At 46.4% G+C, this 20,328-nt stretch overlaps 1 protein-coding gene across 15 annotated transcripts in view; it reads left to right on the forward strand.

Moving 5' to 3' along the window:
• The window catches only part of GOLGA1 (golgin A1), a 58,719-nt gene that overhangs the window by 30,608 nt on the left and 7,783 nt on the right, over nt 1–20,328 (forward strand). For 13 of the 15 annotated variants that reach the window (XM_072748619.1, XM_072748623.1, XM_026009288.2 and 10 more), the window contains 9 exons: nt 2,906–3,031; nt 4,783–4,878; nt 8,132–8,227; nt 9,724–9,873; nt 10,611–10,706; nt 17,506–17,595; nt 18,686–18,788; nt 18,898–19,040; nt 19,544–19,687. In XM_072748619.1, coding sequence (XP_072604720.1) covers nt 2,906–3,031; nt 4,783–4,878; nt 8,132–8,227; nt 9,724–9,873; nt 10,611–10,706; nt 17,506–17,595; nt 18,686–18,788; nt 18,898–19,040; nt 19,544–19,687 — 1,044 coding nt within the window. The remainder of the gene's footprint in view (nt 1–2,905; nt 3,032–4,782; nt 4,879–8,131; nt 8,228–9,723; nt 9,874–10,610; nt 10,707–17,505; nt 17,596–18,685; nt 18,789–18,897; nt 19,041–19,543; nt 19,688–20,328) is intronic. The other 2 variants (XM_072748626.1, XM_072748627.1) reach the window with 1 other exon arrangement.

A 20,328-nucleotide genomic window follows, 5' to 3' on the forward strand; every position in this document is an offset into this window, starting at 1 on the left:
TCCAGGATCGCGCCCTGGGCCAAAGGCAGGCGCCAAACCGCTGCGCCACTCAGGGATCCCAGGACTTGAGTTTAAATCTTTAATTTATCACTGGTATATGCTTATGGGCTAGTTTGTAAGTTTTGGCTTCCTTATAAATGGACACAATAAAGGGTGAATGTAAGGACTAGGGATAATGGAAAGTGCTTACTCATGCTCTGCAAACTATAGCTGCCAGTGCTGCACTCTGCTACAAATTATGATTATTGCATTATTAGTTGTCTATTATTAGACCTATCATGATTGGTTATCATGGCCGAATTGTTTTTCTTTCCTATCAAACTTTCTCTCCTTTGCTGTTCTCTGTTTTATGTAATGTTACTATTGTGCCAGGCACCTGAGTCACAGACTTGGGAGTTCTTTTTACCTCTTCTCCCAGCTTCCTAGTCATGCTGAACTTGCCTTTCACCTCTTTGCATGTGCTACACTTTACCCAGAATTCTCATTCTGCCCTAACCCCCTTCTCCCTTGACTTGCCTAGTCAGGGGGCTTGATCTGACTTCCCCAAACAGTTAATCCCTCCTGCCTCTGATATATCACCTTGTATGTCCCTCTGCTGCAGCATGATTGTATTGTTTTATAATTAATTGTGTGTATACATGTGTATACATGACCCTACTTCTGTGGGTCAGGAACTATATCTGGTTGTATCCTCAGAAGACTACACACAGTGTAAACTTGATAAGAGTTTACTGAATTGCAGGGTGCCTGGGCAGCTCAGTTGGTTGAACGTCTGCCTTTGGCTGAGGTCATGATCCTCAGGGTCCTGGGATTGAGACCCACATTGGGACTTCTTGCTTAGCAGGGAGTCTGCTTCTCCCTTTCCCTCTGCTCCTCTCTCTGTGCGTGCATGCTTGCTCACTCACTCACTCAAATAAACAAAATCTTTTAAAAAGTTTACTGAGTTATGGGACCTTGAGTCTAGACAGTTCAATTTCTGGAAAACCCTCTACTACCTATGCTGTCAACCCTGTATTCTATTTTTAAGATTTTGTTTGCTTGAGAGAGAGAGTATGAGCAGGAGGAGGGGCAGAAGGAGAGGGAGAGGAACAAGCAGACTCCCCACCAAGTAGGGAGCCAGATGGGGACTCCATCCCAGGATGCTGGGATCATGACCTGAGCTGAAGTCAGACTCTTAACCAACTGAGCCACACAGGTGCCCCCATAGTAAGAATTTAGAATGGAAATTGCTTCTTCCAAAGTTGCTACATTTTATTCTGAGAAGAGTTTGGCTGGGTTTCAAGCTGACATGAAACCATAGCTCAAGATAGAGCAGCAGAAGCATAAAGCAAGGAAACAGAGTACCTGTAAGAAGGTATAAGTCTTCACAGTAAGATATTGATGCTTTATGAACTTTTTTAAATTTTTAACTTTTTAAAATTAATTAATTAATCTAGTTATTTATTTATTTATTTATTTATTTATTTATTTTAGATTTTATTTATTCATGAGAGAGGCAGAGACATAGGCAGAGGGAGAGCAGGCTCCATGCAGGAAGCCTGGGACTCCATGATCACACCCTGAGCCAAACAAAGGCAGACGTTCAACTGTGGAGCTACCCAGGCATCCCTGAACATTTTTTTAAAGATTCTTTTTAAGATTTTATTTATTTATTTATTTATTTATTTTTTTAATTTTATTTATGACAGTCACAGAGAGAGAGAGAGAGAGAGAGAGAGGGAGGCAGAGATACAGGCAGAGGGAGAAGCAGGCTCCATGCACCGGGAGCCCGATGTGGGATTCGATCCCGGGTCTCCAGGATCGTGCCCTGGGCCAAAGGCAGGCGCCAAACTGCTGCGCCACCCAGGGATCCCTAAAGATTCTTTTTAATTTGAGAAAGAGCACAAGCATGGGGAGGGGTAGAGTTAGAGGGAATAGCAGACTCCCTGCCAAGCAGGGAGCCCAATGCAGGGCTCAATTCCAGGACCCTGGGATCATGACCCAAGCCGAAGGCAGATGCTTAACCAACTGAGCCACCCATGTGCCCTTATACAAACTTTTAGAGAGGTGCCTGGGCATCTTCAGTGGATGCAAGGACCACTAGGGATCTAAAAACTTATGGAATGAAAGCTTCCTGGATCCTCTGCTTTTACATTAAGTAGCACTTGAAGATTGGTAACAGTGAGAGGAACCAAGTCATAACCTGCCACTGCCACCGCCACCGCTACCATCATTGCTAAAGAGATAGACTGAAATAAAGTGGGTAGCTGTTGGTTTGGGGCCAAGGTGTGAGGTGCACAGTGGCTCTGCCCTGGTCACTATGCTGGGAGCTGCAGTGAGTGTCCTCATGTATTTTAGAAGTTCTCTCATTCCGTTCTTGAGGCAGCTACGTTGGTGTCTTAATGCTTCATCTAGCCCCATATTTCCCAGAATATTGTTCTCTTGGGCATTTGTAGGACTTATGGGGACCTTCTTGAGGGGGATACCTCTGCCAAGTTTGGCATCTGAGTTAAAGATGTACATAGGTCCTGTTGGACTCTGGGTTAGTAGAATGAGATGTGTGCTTGGTGAACATAGACAGTAGTAGGTCATGACCGAACAATCTGATTGTCTTAAAGAGAAGGAGCATCTTCTCAGAGTTCTGCCTGCATCCCACTGATATCATAGCCTTGTCTTTCCTACATCAATAATGCTTAAATTAAATGAGCAATTGTCTCTTGCACACTAGGTTTGAACTGATGTCTGGGTGGTGCTGGGTCCTGGTGTTTCTTCTGTATCCCTTTTCAAGGAAGATTCCTTAGCTCTCCGTTCTTCTGAGAGGCAGTTGAGAACAGAATTTCCGGGAAACGTAATGGTCCAAGAGGAGACAGGGAGTGGGAAGGAGAAAGGGGTTAGAATGTAATATAATCTTTGCCTTCACTTGCAGGCCACTGCTAAAACTCAAGAGAAAGAAAAACTCGTCACACAGTTGCAGGAGAAGGTCTCGTCCTTGGAGAAGAGACTAGAGCAGAACTTATCAGGAGAAGAACATGTGCAAGAACTCCTAAAAGAGGTAAGTAGCTCTTTTCGGACAGCCACTGTTAGGAAGGTAGGGGTAACACTGGAGATTTCATACAATCATAGAGCTTCAGAGCCAGAGAGTCCACAAGCAGCTGGAAAAGAAGAGCCCCCCCTCCAATTTCTGATTATCCTTCTTACAGCAAAAAACAGCCACCTGTCACCTGTGTATATTGCCATGTTTTCCAGGAAAGGGAGAGCCTCGTTCAAAGATGCCTATGAATGATTAGCACCCTAATCACCAGTGAACCCCGCCTGGTGATTTATGCTGGGCTGTCTTATCTTACCTCCTTGATCTCTTCCACCCTTTTGCACTTTCCAGTGGCCAAGGAAAATTGTTACTGTCTGCCTATGGCATGAGCAAGAATCACCTTCGGCAGTGGCAGTGAGGGGTTTCACTGAGTGAGGCTGTTGAGCAGATTGACCTTTGCCCTTTCTCATTGAGCCTGCATTGTCTGCCCATATTCTGCTCCTCCTGCTTTTTGTATCTCAGGACTGACCTCACCCTGACAAAGGTGACAAAGCCAAGACCTTAGGCCTAGATTAGACCCTCACTGTCTGTCTTCGTTTCAACTAAACATCTCCATCTCCACTGCCACTGTTGTACTTCAGGGCTTCTAGCAACTCTAGCCTAGTCCACAGCAGAGGTCTCCAAACTGCCTACCTGGCATCAGCCCCCTCCTTTACCCCTGATGCAGTCTTTTGCGCCCACTGCCGAGCTGGTATTCCTGACCGCCTCACTCCCTTACCTTCTTGCCCAGCTTTCCTGCAATCTGCAGTGCATATAGCCTGGGTTCTGGGGTGTAAATTGATTTCTAGAGTCAGACTGCCTAGGTGCGTATCTCGCGTCATCTTCTTATCAGTTGGTGACTTAAGGCAAGAAAATTAATCTCTTTGTGTTTGTTTTCTCTTCTGTGAAATAGAGTAGATGATTGTACCAAACACAGAATTGTTGGTAGGATTCAGGGAGTTACAATATGTGAAATGCTTAGAATGAAGCTCTAGAATGTAGTAGGGTCTCCGTATTTTTCTGCTATTAATATTATAATCCTTAATATTGTGCCATTATCATTATTATAAAGCTTAGTGTGCATAGGAGGTACTTGGAGAGTTTGTTTAGTGTGTACATTCCTATCCTTAGAAATCCTTTTTTCAGTAGGTCTGTAAGACCTCAAGTTTAACAACTACTTACTCCTGCACCACCACATTATTCTTATGCCAGTATGTGGACAACCCTACTTTAAAAAATATTGCCTACAGAATTAAATTCAAGCTCCTTTCTGCAGCATAAAAAGTTTCCCATGATCTGCCCCTTTGCCTTACTTTCTAGTCTCATTTCTTGACCTGAATCCACCATTGCCTTAGCTTTTTGCAAGTTGTAGCTCCCCAAATGTCCCAGGCTGTTTCATGACTCCACTGGTGATCACTGCCTGGGTGCTCCCTGCCAACCCCTGGCCACTTGTTAATTAGGAAGCCATCCACTTTCCTGAGGCAGTGAGTATCTGGGTATCTTTGTGGGTGTTCATTGCACTCTATTAATTTTTTTGTTAGTCTTGCCTCAGTCTCAAGGTCAAAGAATTGTATCAAATTTATCTGTGTGTACTTTATGATATGTGACTATTATCTCAGCTGTTATTTTTGTTAATACATTTGTGTCCCCCTGTCTTGCTCAAATCACAGTATGTGGTAGACATCAGTATTTATTCAATGGAAAAATGACTGTTTTACTCTTTTTTCAACTTACAGAAAACCGTTGCTGAGCAGAATTTGGAGGATACCAGACAGCAGCTCTTGGCAGCCAGAAGCAGCCAGGCCAAGGCCATTGACATCCTGGAAACTCGGGTACTGACCTCATTCCCAGAGATTCCTGTGTCTGGATGGTGGCCTGGTTGGATGACATCGTTGGGGGAAAATCCCCTAGGGTCAGAGGTTCTCTTTTGAAGGGACTGTTTTGAAACTCACTTACACATGGCTGAGTTAGTCATTTTCTTCATTCTTGCCAAATTGCTACCATTGTTCCACACAACATTGTTCTCTTGCTGTTCTCTTTTATCCACTTTGCCTTCCCTCCCATGGGAAGCTATTCTGATGGGGTTACTAGAGATCCTTGCATTGTGGGGTGACCTTAAAATGGGCAGCCTTGTTTTGCGTGCATGTATGTTGATTTATGTAAGTGATACAGTTCCACACTTACATTTATTTAAGTGATACAGTTCCACACTGTCACATACTGTCACATTCACCTGCTCCACTTCTGTCCATGTCCACATCGTTGTACTTAGTGCTCTACATCATATATCTATCAGGTGCTGGACATCTGCATTGCCGCCTTCTTCCTGTCACCACAGGTTACACTACCTTGAACAGCCTCGTCCCTGTCACCCTGAGGACAGAGAATGCCTATGACTAAGTTAGGACAAGAACATTCTTGCAAGGGCTGCCCCTGGCTCTGCTCCCCCAGCGTGCATGAAGGTTTCTGTATCTGCATTCCTGCTTTTTCCAGCCATTTGTTTGTTTGCCAGTTTAGTTAGTGTGAAGTGGTGGAAGGGGTAAGGGATCTCCGTGGGGCCTCTTTCATAAGGGCACGGATCCCATCATGAGGACTCCACCCTCATGACCTAAGCATCTCGCAAAGGCCCCACCTCCTGTTCCCATCACGTCAGGCAACAGGATTTCCATATGAATTTGGGGAGGACACCATAGTAAATGCTTATTAGCTCATTTTTAAAATCTTATCTTCTGATAAATATACTTCAAGCTCTTTTTTTTTTCCAATACAGCTTGGTTTATTTTATTAGCATTCAGTTCTGTTTCTGAATGTTTTTTTATTACGATAAAATATACATGACAAAGTTACCATTTCATCCATTTCTAATGTACAATTCAGTGGCATGAAGCACATTCACACTGTTCAACCATTACCACCATCATCTCCAGAACGTTTTGATCTTCTCAGACTGAAATTCTCACTTCCCATTCTCTCCCATCCCCAGCCCACCACCATTCTACTTAAGTCTGATTACTCTGGAAATGTCCTATTAGTGAAATTATATGATATGCATCCTTTTGTGTCTGGCTGATTTCACTTAACATATGTCTTCAGGGTTCATTCATGTTGTAGCATGTGTCTGAATTTCATTTCTTTTTAAGGCTGAATAAGCCTTTTTTTTTTCTTTAAGTAAAACTCCATGCCACACATGGGGCTGGAACTCACAACCCCGAGATCAAGAGTCACATGCTCTACCACTGTGCCAGTCAGGTGGCCCAGGGCTGAATAAGCTTTTTGAAAAGGCTTTCATTCCTTTATATGTCTATACCACGTTTTGTTTATCCCTTCATTTGTCAACGGGACTTTTGGGTTATTTCCACCTTCTGGCTATTGTGAATAATAAGCATTAGCATAGTGCTATGAACAAGGTTTTTGTGTGACCTTTTACTTTCATTTCTCTTGGGTTTATACCTAGGAGTAGGGGACATGATAACTCTGTGCTTAACCCCTGGAGGAGCTGAACCTTTCTTGAGCTCTGCCTCTAAATTGAGACTTGGGTAGATACTTTCTGAAACCAGGGGTTAAAAAGCTAGGTTTCATTTCTGGCTCTACCACTATTAAAATCTGTGATCCTAGGCAGCCCTGGTGGCTTAGTGGTTTGGCGCTACCTTCGGCCCGGGGCTTGATCCTGGAGACCTGGGATCGAGTCCCATGTTGGGGTCCCTGCATAGAGCCTGCTTCTCCCTCTGCCTGTATCTCTGCCCTCACCCCCACCCCCATGAATAAATAAATAAATAAAATCTTTAAAAAAAAATCTGTGATCCTGGACAGGTAACATTACTTGTCCTCCTATGTAGAAATAGGCTGTTCTCCATGAGTTGCTTCAGCTCCATGTGAATGTGTATAAGGAACCATAAGAGTATCCTCTTGTCAGGTACCTGCTTTTCCTTGACAAAGCTGCAGCCTTCCTTGTGTTTATGTTTTTAATCATAAACTTTCTCAGGGTCATACCTTACTCAGCAAACAAGAGGACTTCATAAGGGAAATTGGCAAAGATAGCTCCAACCAGATAGAAATGCCCCATTGGAGAGCCACATTCAGCTCAATGGACAGGGTCTGGTCCTGTCCACAGGGCCAGCCACACATCCTAGTGCAGCATCAGGTACAAAGTCAGACAGAGTTGATGGTTGTGGAATGAGGGAAGTTTGTGTCATAGGCAGTCATCCCACTTCTGGGAATCTAGCCTAAGGAAGTGGCTCAAACCAGGTCACAAAATGTTCGGTGAAGATGTCACTGAGATAACAGCTGTGTTATCTCAGATGGGAAAGTGGGACACAGCCCAACTGCCAGCACAGTAGGAATGGTTCAATACTTTGTGCAATATCCTTTAAAGAAATAATTGAAGTTCTGATGACTACATGGGATACAGAAGGAAACATGAGTAAGGAGGAGAAACACAGTATTCCTGGAATTATATACAGAGTTGTAAAAAAAAAAGGGTGGGGGGAGCCCCGGTGGCACAGCGGTTAGGCACCGCCTGCAGCCTGGGTGTGATCCTGGAGACCTGGGATGGAGTCCCACATCGGGCTCCCTGCATGGAGCCTGCTTCTCCCTCTCCCTTTGCCTGTGTCTCTGCCTCTCTCTCTCTATGAATAAATAAATAAAATCTTAAAAAAAAAAAAAAGGAACTTACACATATTTTTTTTAAAAAGGCAGTCATAAAAATACAGCAGAGGAAAATATGTTAGAATGGTGGTGTTGTATCATGGTAGATCTAAAGGTGTCTTTGTGTCTTTTTTCCTAATTGAAACAGTTTCTGGGGGTACCTGGATGGCTCAGTCAGTCAGATGTCTACCTTTGGCTCAGGTCATGATTTTGGGATTCTGGAATTGAGCCCTGCATCAGGCTCCCTGCTCAACAGGGAGTCTGCTTCTCCCTCTGCGCGCTCCCCCTCTGTTCATGTGCTGTCTCTCAAATAAATAAAATCTTTATAAAAAATTCTGTAATGTACTCGCTTTATGATTTAAATGGATTTGATTTTTAAAGTTAATTATTACCACTCTTCAGCTTCTTTTGAATGAAACAATGCTTCTCTTTCCCCCTCAGGTGAAAGAACTCCAGCAGAACTTGCAGGCATCTGAGGAGAAGCTAAAGCACAGTGGTGATGTCATGGTGGCTCAGGAAGTTCAGATTCAGCAGCTCGTAAGTGGTTCTTGTGGCTGCTTGTTCTAGGCACCTGATGCTTGCCCTTTACGCCTTTGCAGCTAGCTGCTCCAGACTCACTCTAGTGAGGTATTTGGACCTGACCTTCGATACAGTTGAGCTGGATGTGAGCAGGTGGGCAGCTGCAGGCAGAGAGTCAGGACCTGCTGGAGGATCTGAATTACCAAAGGAGAGAGACTGGCTAATTCCCATCTGACTGCTGGCCATAGGGCCCAACCTAGTTCTGAGACTGTAGGATGGGATAACTCGACAGTCCAACCTCCAACCTCCAGGGCTGTGGAGAACAGTCCTGGCTCTGGGGAGAACATGGCCAAGGGTTTGGCCAGCTGTCACAGCCCCAAATGGAGTGTTGAGTTAGAATCTAGAGAAATAAAAACAGTACTTACTGTACGTTTGCCATGCCAGTCACTGTGCTAAATATCCAGCACGTGTTTCCTTCAGTCCTTGCTACAGACCTCAGAGGTATGTGCTGTTATCCTCATTCTCTAGAGGAAGCTGGTTCAGTAACCCAGAGGTCATGGTCTCCTAGGTAATAAATGGCAGAACCCCCATCTTTCTTGGGTCAAAGGCCTTGTTCATCTTCACTGTATTTTACAGATGGTCCCTGATTTATGATTGATCAGCTTAATGATTTTTGACTTTATGAGATGCAAAGTCAATATGCACTCAGTAGAAACCATACTTCAAATTTTGAAGTTTGAGCTTTTCCTGGGCTAACAATGCGCAGTACGATACTCTCCCTCCATGCCCGACAGTGGCAGGGAGCCACATCTTCCAGGCAGCCCTGTGATCACAGAGTAAACCATCGATTCTGTAAACAGCCTTTCTGTTTTTCATTTTCAGTGCAGTATTCAGTAAATTACATGAGATAGTCAACACTTCAGTAGAAAATAGGCTTTGCCCAGCTGTAGGCTATGCTATGTAAGTGTTCTGGGCATTTAAAAAAATTTGTTTTTTGAAAAGATTTTGTGTTTAAGTTATCTCTCCACCCAATGTGAGACTCAAACTCACAACCCCAAGATCAAGAGTCACATGCTCTGCTGACTGAGCCAACCAGGGGGTCCCTGTTCTGAGCATTTAAAGTAGGCTAGGATAAGCTATGATGCTTGTTTCAACTTATTATTTTCAACTTACAATGGGATCGTGGGGTCATAACCCCTTCATTAGTTAAAGATCAATACTGCCTCCCTAGGGAAGCCTCAGCCATAGAGGGCAGAACCAAGACGGGTGAAAGACGGTGTCTTAGGACTGGCTGGTGCCCTAAGCTATCCCCCTAGCACCAAGACCAGTCCCAGACTTCAACTACTGAACAGACCAGGGGCAAGAGGCAGAGCTACAGGTAGAGACCTCAACAGCACCTGGGCCAGAGATCAGGAAGCAGAATTCTTTCTACTGGACACCCATCTTTGGGTCTGAGGGAGAGAATGGGGTCCTTATTGTCACCACGGATAATTGTCCCCACCCCCACCCCACAGGCCGCCGCAAACCAGGAGAGCAGCCGTACACAGCAGCAGGCCCTTGCTCTGGAGCAGCAGTGCACAGAGCGTGTCCACACACTGGAGGCCCAGCTTGCTGCCCTGGAGAGAGCCCGGGTAGCCGACCATACGGCTGCAGAGCAAGAGGTGGTGAGTGAGGAGAGGAGGGAGGCCAGGTTTATAAGCACCAGGTTCACATGCTGCTGTGCTGCCAAGTCATTGACAGAATACCAGCCCCTACTAAGCTAGGGAACCACTTTTTAGAGCAGCTTTTCTCTTTCCAGCAAGATACCTGCTCATGAGATTGGATATAAAAAGCCTGCCTTTTATAAAACCCAGACAGATGGGTTTTCCTCTTTTTTTTTTTTTTTTTTAAGATTTTATTTATTTATTCATGAGAGACACAGAGAGAGGGAGAGAGAGAGACAGGGACGGGCAGAGGGAGAAGCAGGCTCCATGCAGGGATCCTGATGTGGGACTCGATCTTGGGACTCCAGGATCACGCCCTGGGCCAAAGGCAGGCGCTAAACCGCTGAGCCACCCAGGGATCCCTGGGTTTTCTCTTTTTACGGGCTGCATTGGTACCTCCTGAGCAGACCCTTCAGCCTCTTCCCACTGTTCCTCTGCAGTATTCTCATTCCTCCCTCATGGCTTTTCCCTCTCTCTACTTCCTTTCCCTGCCATGCATCTTCAGAGTCGGGTGCCATATTTCTTCTTGTGAGGCATGTGTCAGCTGGTTTTTTCTTACCCCTGCCCCATTCTCCTCTCCACACCCCACCCCACAAAGGGTGGGGTGCATTTTCAAAGGTTCCATGTCTGTAGGACTGTGTCCAGGGGATATAGGGTAAAGCCCTTGTCTTCTTACATGTGCATTTCTCAATTTGCAGAGAAAGCTGGAGCAAGAAAATGCAGTCCTCAGAGAAAGTAAGAATGAATGTGAACGTTCTTTACAACACCATCAGCTTGAACTAAAGAAGCTAAAGGTATTTATCTAACAGCACCAGCATGTCACAGCTTGTCTTTTACACGTGTATTGGGAGCAGCGCGGTGAAAGTTTTGTACTCAGAGTGGAGAAGGCGTGAACTAGCATTTCTTCAACAGTTCTGTTAGACATTTGCTAGAAATCGTTACTCATTAAGTCCTCTCGGTGATCCAGGATGGTAGGAAGAATTATGCTCATTTTGCAGTTAATGTCATTTGAGGCTCTGCCCAAAGTTCTCTAGTTAGTTTAAGATGATGCTGATCTGACTTAACTCAGCCAGCTCTCTGTGTCAGCAGCTGCCTGGAAGTCATGTTGTCACAGCACTAGTGTTGTTGACTTTTCCAGTGGAATTGGTAAAGTAAGGACTTGAATGGTTGTAAGGACTTTACGTATTTATGTTGGAGCCTGTGAGTAGAGATGAAGAAACAGTCTACTGGATTGTTACCCTTTCCCCTCTGAGAACTCAGTGCTTTAATCAGATGCTGCCCACTTCTCTGCCTGGACATAACTGGATGCAAGGGAAAGAATTTCTGCCACTTTCTTAGAGGCCTCCAGGCTTCTCTGTCCCCTTTCATAGGAGCTCTTAGATGATGGATCATAGTAGCACTTGCCCTACTTGTTCATGACACAGAGATCTTGTGGGTCTTTCGGCAGAGACCTTCTCAGAACATCCACAGCTGAGGGTCTGCATAAAGTAAGCTTTCAGTAGCAGTCTCTGCCAAGTTAGGTAGGTGCTAATGCAGTGGTGCTGAATCATGGGAAGCGTGTGCCTGGAGTCATAGCTGTTTGTGTATTCATTCCTTCAACAAACATTTAGGCACCACTGGAGGTGCTGAGATCTGAGCAAAACAGGCAAAACTCCACCCCCTACCCCCCACCCCGTGGAGTCTGTAACTAGAGATAGCAGATGAGCACTAGTCTTAAATTCAGTGTAGAGTAAACCAGAGTGAGTGACAGGGAGTAGGGAAGAGAGGACTCTTTTAAATATGGAGGTTAGGGAGGGCTTCAGTGATATTTGAGCAAAAGCCCTGACTCTTGAGAAGGAGCCAGCAATGTGCCTTTTTGGGAAAAGGAATAGTCCAGAAGAAATCACAAATAGAAAAGCTCTGAGACAGAAAAAAGCTTAGTTTGGAGAACAGCACAAAGGCTGGTGTGGCTGCCGCTTAGGGGCAAACAAGATGAGAGGAGGCAGGCAGGGAAACAGTTGGGAGTTTTAAGCAAAGAAGTGATGGGAGAGGTTTTGTTTTAAAATGATTACTCTGGCTGTTTGTAGAGAATGTTCTGGAAAGGAAGCAAGTACAGAAATTAGGGGGTTCAGATATTACATCACTTACTATGTTTAAGGGCATAAAGGAAAAATTGAAATTTTCAGCAGAGATCTGGTAACTACTAAAAAGCAGCAGTGTTAAAAGGAAAACATATAAGAACGTGAGAGCCAGAGTGTGTAGGGATGGAACATAGAACATGGTAGACTCCAAAGGGCATGAGGAAGCTTTTGTGGGTAATGAGTATTTTCATGGTTTTCATTGTTAATTTCACCCTGAGTCACCACGTTGCACATTTGAGATATGCATAGCATATTGTTATACTTCAGGAAAATTGTTTTAAAAAACAATACAGGGGATCCCTGGATGGCTTGGCGGTTTAGCACCTGCCTTCGGCCCAGGGCGTGATCCTGGAGTCCCAGGATCGAGTCTGCACTGGGCTCCCTGCATGGAGCCTGCTTCTCCCTCTGCCTGTGTCTCTGCCTCTCTCTCTCTCTCTCTCTCTCTGTCATGAATAAATAAATAAAATATTTTAAAATAAATAAATGACAATACATTAAAAAAATAATGAATATGTTTAAGAGCAGATTAGAACTCACTAGAAAAAAAAAAAAAGAATTAGCGAAGTGAAGGAAGGGTAGAATAAAATATAGAAAAGGCATGATAAAAGACAGGATGCTGCAAGGTGCCTGATCCCAGGTCCGTGGGGACCCAGAAGGGAGCACACAAGTGAGACTGAAGCAACGATTTTTTTTAAGGATTTCATTTATTTTTTATTTATTTATTTATTTTGGAGAGAGAGAGAAAGAGAGCAGGGGGAGGTTGGGAGAGGGAGAGAGAATCCCAGCCAGATTCCACGCTGAGCACAGAGCCTGACACAGGGCTTAGTCTCACAACCCTGATAAGATAGTGACCTGAGTGGAAACCCAGAGTCAGACGCAAATGAATGAGCCACCCAAGTGCCCTGAGACCAAAGCAATTATTGAAGCATTAATAGCTGAGAAGTTTCCAAACTGCTAAAAGCTATCAAGTCACAGGTATAGGTATGAGGATTCTTACAAATCCAAATAGGATAAATGTTATTTAAAAAAATTTTTTAAAGACTTTACTTATTTATTTGAGAGAGAAAGAGAGAGAGAGTGGGAGAGCACAACCAGAGGGAATGGCAGGCAGAGGGACAAGCAGGTTTCCCACTGAGGAGGGAGCCTGATGTGGGTAGGACCTGGGACCCTGGGATCATGACCTGAACCAAAGGCAGTTGCTTAACCAACTGAGGCACCCAGACACCTGTTTGTTTTTTTTTTTAAGATTTTATTTTTATTTATTCATGAGAGACAGACAGAGACATAGGCAGAGGGAGAAACAGGCTCCACTCAGGGAGCCTGATGTGGGACTTGATCCCAAGACTCCAGGATCATGCTCTGGGCCGAAGGCAGGCGCTAAACCACTGAGCCACCCAGGGATTCCCCAGCACCTGTTATTGTTGAGCTTTTTTAAAAGGTTTATTTGTGGGGATCGCTGGGTGGCTCAGTGGTTTAGTGCCCGTCACCTTCGGCCCAGGGCGTGATCCTGGGGTCCCGGGATCGGGTCCCATGTCGGGCTCCCTGCTTGGAGCCTGCTTCTCCCTCTGCCTGTGTCTCTGCCTCTCTCTCTCTCTCTGTCTCTCATGAATAAATGAATAAAATATTTTTTTAAAAAGGTTTATTTGTTTTAGTAATCTGTCCCCAGTGTGGGGCTCAAATTTATGACCCCAAAATCAAGAATCACATGCTCTTCCTACTGAGCCAGTCAGGCACCCCCAGGATAAATTTAAAAATCTATAGCCAGAGGGACACCTGGGTGGCTCAGTGGTTGAGCATCTACCTTTGGCTCAGGTTGTGATCCCGGGGTCCTAGGATCAAGTCCCACATCAGGCTCCCCAGAGGGAGTCTGTTTCTCCCTCTGCCTTATGTCCCTGCCTCTCTCTGTGTGTCTCTCTGAAATAAATAAAATTAGAATAAATAAACAAATTTTAAAAATTAAAAAATAAAATCTATAGCCAGACACAGCATGATAGTAGAACTATAAAAACCAATAAAACATGGGGATCCCTGGGTGGCTCAGTGGTTTAGCTCCTACCTTCGGCCCAGGGCGTGATCCTGGAGACCCGGGATCGAGTCCCACATCAGGCTCCCTGCATGGAGCCTGCTTCTCCCTCTGCCTATGTCTCTGCCTCTCTCTCTCTGTCTGTGTCCCTCATGCATAAATAAATCTTTAAAAAAAAAACCAACAACACTAAAACAGAAACAGGAATTAGTCACCAACAGATTTGCACTAAAGGAAGTGCTACAGAAAAAAAAACAAAGGAAGTGCTAGAGAGCATCATTCAGGTGAAGGAAGATTCTAGATAGATGCATGAAAGATGTAAAGCAGTAAGGAAGAATGAAGAGCAATGATCATTGCAGCTAATGTACACAGAAAGAAACAAAATCTGTCCTGCACTGTGCCCATCTGGGTCCAGTCCTGAGAAAGGAACCATACCAATTATTTGAGACTTTATGTTCTTATGTAAAGTTTTTAGCAGAAACATAGAAGATCTCACGAAGCCATTCCCTGCAGGAATGGCTACGACTAAGGGAACAGAGCAAAGAAGGTGGAATTATTAATCTTAGGGATTAAGACAAAGAGCTCCATAGATCTGATACTTAGACCTGTGAGTGGGAGGCACTGTTCACTGGGCACTTGGGGGTCTTGGGGGAATGAAGTCAGCCCCGAGTGTGGGGAAAAACTGCCGCATGGATGTACTACTGCTTTGGGAAGAAGTCGCTGCTGCCAGGACCAAGCAGCACTGCTCACAGAATCTGGAAACGAGGAGGACGGAGCACATCTTTGGCTCTGTCCCCTGCCTTCCAGTCTCCCCCAAGCGCCTCCTGTGGGCTAAGGTTCATATGGAACCAGCCTGAGGAGCAGAGTCCCAGGTACAGCAGGCAAAGCCCTGGGTATAAAGGGGGACTGATAAGCAGTAAGTTAAAACCCAGCCCATGCAGGCTGTTAGGAAGTCGGCTTAATTTTCACACATTTAGGGAATTTTTTTGATATCTTGGATTTCCAGTTTAATACTATGACAGTCAATAAGACACCAACTGATTTCAGTCCTTTGATATTTATTGAGGCTTGTCTTAATGACCAGCCTGTAGCCTGTCTTGGGAAGTATCTCCACACACACTGCTGCTGGGGAGAGTACGCCATATGGGGTCATAGTATTGTCCGTATCTCCTGAGTGTGTTCTGATTCTTCTCTCTTGTATTCTCGTTACGTCACATAGAGCAGCATGCTGAATCTTGGAACTGTGATCCTGGATTTGTCTCTTTCTCCCTTTAATTGTCATCGTTGGGGAACCCTGGGTGGCACAGTGGTTTAGTGCCTGCCTTTGGCCCAGGGCGCGATCCTGGAGACCCGGGATCGAATCCCACGTCAGGCTCCTGGTGCATGGAGCCTGCTTCTCCCTCTGCCTATGTCTCTGCCTCTCTCTCTCTCTCTGTGACTATCATAAATAAATAAAAAAATTAAAAAAAAAAAAAAATAATTGTCATCGTTGCTTCAAGTATTTTGAAGCACTGTTTTTGGGTGCATATATATTTAGAATTCCTTCAGGGAAGTCATTCCCAGGCATGGAAAGCTAGGAAGCCCAGTGGCTTCTGCAGCAGACCTGAGCTATGCCAAGCAGCCTCAAATTCCATAGTCCAGGCTCGACTGTGGCTCTGTGGCAATAGCGCGGACTTCACAGCTGTGTGGACTCAGTTCTGTGTGCCAGGCAAGCCCCTCACTGGCTGATTTTTGAGGGAATCTAGTTTCCTTTTTTTTTTTTTTTTTTTCTTTCAAACTGAACCTATTAACCCTTGACTTCCAGAGGATTACCCTGAGGATCAAGTGTGACCCTGGATGAAAAGTGATGCCTGCAGTTCCTGGCATAGAGGTGCTTTGAGTCTCTGGTTCCTGCCCCGACCTGCTTTCCTGTCTTTCTCTTGGTCTGCCTGCCGTCCTCTTAGGCATCAGCAGTCAGAGCTCTCCTCTCACTCTCCCCAGAAAAGGCTTCTACCACCCTCTACCTGGACCCACAGGCCAGGGTTTTTCAGAGGTGCTTCTCCTGCATCAACAAAGTCTCCCCTGTTGAGAGATGTTGTCTAGGGTAAAGCAAGATCTCTACTCTTGAATTCAGGCACTTGTTTTTCTCGTCTTTACTAGAAACAGACTCAACAGAAGGTCAATTCCGACAACTCCACAGTAGGAGCCAGAATGCCTCTGGTCAGGAGGCTGGCCTCTCCCTCCATTAACCAACTTGTACCGGTATCACTGGAAAGGGAGGTGTCATTAGGGGAGATAAGTAGCTCACAGAACCAGAAAGTCTTGTCCAACTACAACCTGAGTGGTGAGGGACTCGGGTCTCTTCTTCCTGCATCATGCTGTTTCTTGCCCTCTCAGTTACCAAACTTGGCCTTGCTTTTTCTCCATGATGTAGACTGCGGTATACAAATTAGGAGGATACCACCATAGCACCTCCAAGCTGGTAACATGCCAGCTTAGGAAAGAGGACTTCTCTCCCTGGGTTTCACTATATATAAAAGGATTCTGATTGGTCCATCTTAGATAAAGAGCCACCTCTTAGATCATTTTGGCCCTGGGCTGCAGTACTATGATCAGCTATGTCTGAATTACATGCTTATCCTTGTAGCCACAAAATTGGCATATTGTTATTGGCAGCCCTACCAGAACCATGTGGAACTGTGGGGTGGAAGTGGGGAATAGCAATAATGAGGCTCTTACCCCCCAGAATAGGGCAATCCTGATAGTAGACAGAAACAGTAGATGTCCCTGACCAGAATGAAGGCACCTGAGAAGTCTGAGAATTGAGCAGTAAGCACGGCCTCTGTCTCAGGGAAGAGGACTGATGCATTTGTCAGGAGACAATCCCTGTGCTCTGGGGAAGGCTGAGGAACCAGCCCTGCTCAGCATAAGAAATAATCCAGGTGGGAGAGTCTAACAGCCAAAGCCTTGGCTCTGAACTCAGATGGTGGCTTGAAACCTGCTATGCCACTAACCAGCTGTGGGACCTCAGGCACTTTAACATCTCAGAGCCTTTCTCTCCTAGAAAATAGATAGTTTTGATGAGTCTGTGGCATTTTGCCCTATTCTAATTCAGTCATCCCTTATTATTTTTCCTGTAGTTGGGTTGTTCCAGTCCACTAGTCCATTCACAAGGGCCTGAGAATCTTGTGTTGATTTCACTAGTCCACCTCTTCTCTTCAAGTTCTGGCTGCCCTAACCTCAGCCCAAGAACTGGCTGGTGTGTCCATTTGCATAGAGGTCGGTGGGTTTCCCACCAGGACAGTTCCCAGAGGGATACAGAAGACATTACAGCAAGAGGGCAGCCCAGGAACCCCAAGAAGCAGGAAGAACACTAGTCTGGCCCTTAATAGGCTGCAGGTAGTATGCAGCTAAAAAAAGCTGTGGAATGAGTTTTGGGACCCACCCTCTTCCCTATCTTCTGGATTGTAGGAAGAATGGAACCAGAGAGAAATTGTGAGTGTTGCAATGGCTCAAGCCCTAGAGGAGGTGCGGAAGCAGAGAGAAGAGTTCCAGCGACAGGTAGGCCCCATGTGATCCTGAGGTGTGGGCCCAAGGGTGGTGTGTTCCAGCCTCAGGTAGGACCAGCCTACCTCCCCGTGTGTCCAGGACAGGGGGTGGACAGAGGTCTCAGGAATGCCATTAACTGCGTGATTCCCCTGATGTCTCTAGGAAGGTAGGAGAAAAGTGTTATAAAGAATCCTCGGGATCCCTGGGTGGCGCAGCGGTTTGGCGCCTGCCTTTGGCCCAGGGCGCAATCCTGGAGACCTGGGTCGAATCCCACGTCAGGCTCCCGGTGCATGGAGCCTGCTTCTCCCTCTGCCTATGTCTCTGCCTCTCTCTCTCTCTCTCTCTGTGACTATCATAAATAAATAAACAAATAAATAAACTAATTAATTAATTAATTAATTAAATAATCCTCATCCCACAGGATAAGGCTTTGCGATTTTTGATGGTCAGTTATTGTTATAAAGCTCACCTGGGAAAAGCCCCTATTCGGGTACCTGCTGGGCTCGAATTCCGTAGGGGGCCATCACTGCCCATAGACCCGCAAGACTTGAGCTCACTTGAGCTCTCAGCGGGAAGGGTGGGGTACACCTTCCTTTTCATAAAGACTGCCTCAGGCCCCAGACTTGTAGTGAATGGGCTCTAGGCCTTCAGTAAGTCCCCTAACAAATGTGAGTCTCAGTTGCCTCTGGAAAGACTTTAGGATAATTACACCTTTCAGGAGACGTAACAAACATCATGTGTAACAAGGTCACGTGTATCAAATGTCAGGCGTGTGGCAGGCCTCGGGACCTGGAAGTCATGGTTATGCAGCTTGCTGGAAGGCGGGGCACAACAGCCGCATGTCCGGTAGGCCCAGCATAGGCCAGGTGGGCAGCAAGGGCAGTTGCTCCTGTGTCGGGCCCTGGCCCCTGCCCTGTGCATGTCCAGAGGAGCAGAGCTTAACTTAGGGAATGTTCTAGGCCGTGGACTGCAGGGAGGGATTCATGGGGGACCCTGGGTCATGGAAAATTGGAGATTCCTTTTGGGGGAAATGGGGTTACTGTCGCCAGCCTTCTCACGTGTTACTGTCACCAGCCTTCTCATGTTGGTCTTTCTGTCCAAGGCTGCTAACCTCACAGCTGTGGTAGACGAGAAAGAGCAGACTTTGCAGGAAAGGGCTGAAGTGATTCTCCAGAAAGAGCAGGAGATCTTCCAACTGAAGAAAGGTAAGGAGTCTGCCCCTGTGGAACCTGCTCACCTGCCGCGACCCAGTACCCCTGCCCCGAAGTGGCGTGGAGTCACTGGGCTGACCATGCTCCCCTCTGCCTGGCCCAGGTCATGACTCTGTCCTGTTGCAAACACGCCAGCTGCAGAGTGAGCTGGAAGCCCTGCGGAGCCTGAGGGGGACTACAAGGGACGAGGAGCTGAGGCTACCCAGCCCAGAGCAGGGCTTGACACGCTCAGTGCCCGAGCCTCTCGTGAGTCCCCATCTGAACCACGGGCCTGGGTTGGGGGCAGCAGCATGTGCTGTGGCAGAGGCAGCGGGTGGCAGGAGAGTGCTGTGGCAGGACACATGGTTGACCACCCACTGCTGTTTGCCACTAGGAGGTGATAGGAAGATGCAGGGGGAAGCGCTGATGCTCCTCCAGGATGCTGGGCGAGTCACTTCCCTGTTCTTTCACCCCCATCTTTAAAGTGGGGTGCTTAACCGAGTAAGAGCTTGTGGGTGTTGAGGAGCCCATCAGATGTGGCACCACGTGTCAAAGGCAGGTGTCCAGACCCTTGCTGTGTGGACAGGTGATTATGACATTGGAAAGCATAGGACAGGAGCTCCACGGTTGAGGCATGGCTCTCGGCCAGCTGCTTGTTCCAGTACCTCAGTCTGCACCTCCAGAACCAATCTGGTCCCCTTACCCACAGACCTATGGCTTAGCGTCACCCCAACCTTGTCCTGGCTCAGCTTGCTGCCGCCATTCTATAGGTAACCTCGAGGGCCACGCAGGACCCCACGTTCCAGCTTTCAGCCGCAGAGGGCGTCCCAAATGGCGAGGTGGGGGTCATGGACCTAGAGCAGCTACAGAAGGACAAACAGGACTTGGAGCAGCAACTTCTGGAGAAAAATAAGGTGATGGGGCCCTTTGCCTCAGCTGTTTATCTCCCTGCACCCTTCCTGTATCTGTGCCTGAAACCGTTTGGTTCCTTCTTCTTTTTTTTTTTTTTTTTTTTTTAGAGATTTATTTATTTATTCATGAGAGACACAGAGAGAGGCAGAGACACAGGTAGAGGGAGAAGCAGGCTCCATGCAGGGAGCCCAATGCAGGACTCAATTGCAAACCCTGGGATCACACCCTGAGCCAAAGGCAGACGCTCAACCACTGAGCCACCCAGGCATCCCTATTTGGTCCCTTCTTAAGAGAGTTTTATGGATGCCCTTGGGCACATCTGGGAGGGAGATCTTCCCTCTTTATCCGAAGGCCTTTTTCCTGGATTTCCACCTCGCTTGCCTGCCTTTCACACGTTCCTCCATGTGAGATAACATCCAGAGTGTTAGAGCTCAAGCAGCAGCAAGTTCAGATGTTCACACCCACCTCTGCTGTCACCAGTGGGTCATGTTGGACCTTACCTCGTACTTCCTTTCCATAGCTGTGAAACAACCCAGCAATGTCGGTCTTCAAGTGGTTTTACTGGGGGGCATGTTGGGGGGGTGAAATGAAAGTGTTTGTTAGCTGTCCCGTCAACTTTCTGGTACTTGGCAGAGGCCTGGTA

This window comes from Vulpes vulpes, chromosome 2 (genome assembly GCF_048418805.1).
Source record: "Vulpes vulpes isolate BD-2025 chromosome 2, VulVul3, whole genome shotgun sequence".
In the NCBI taxonomy this organism is placed as follows: Eukaryota; Metazoa; Chordata; class Mammalia; order Carnivora; family Canidae; genus Vulpes; species Vulpes vulpes.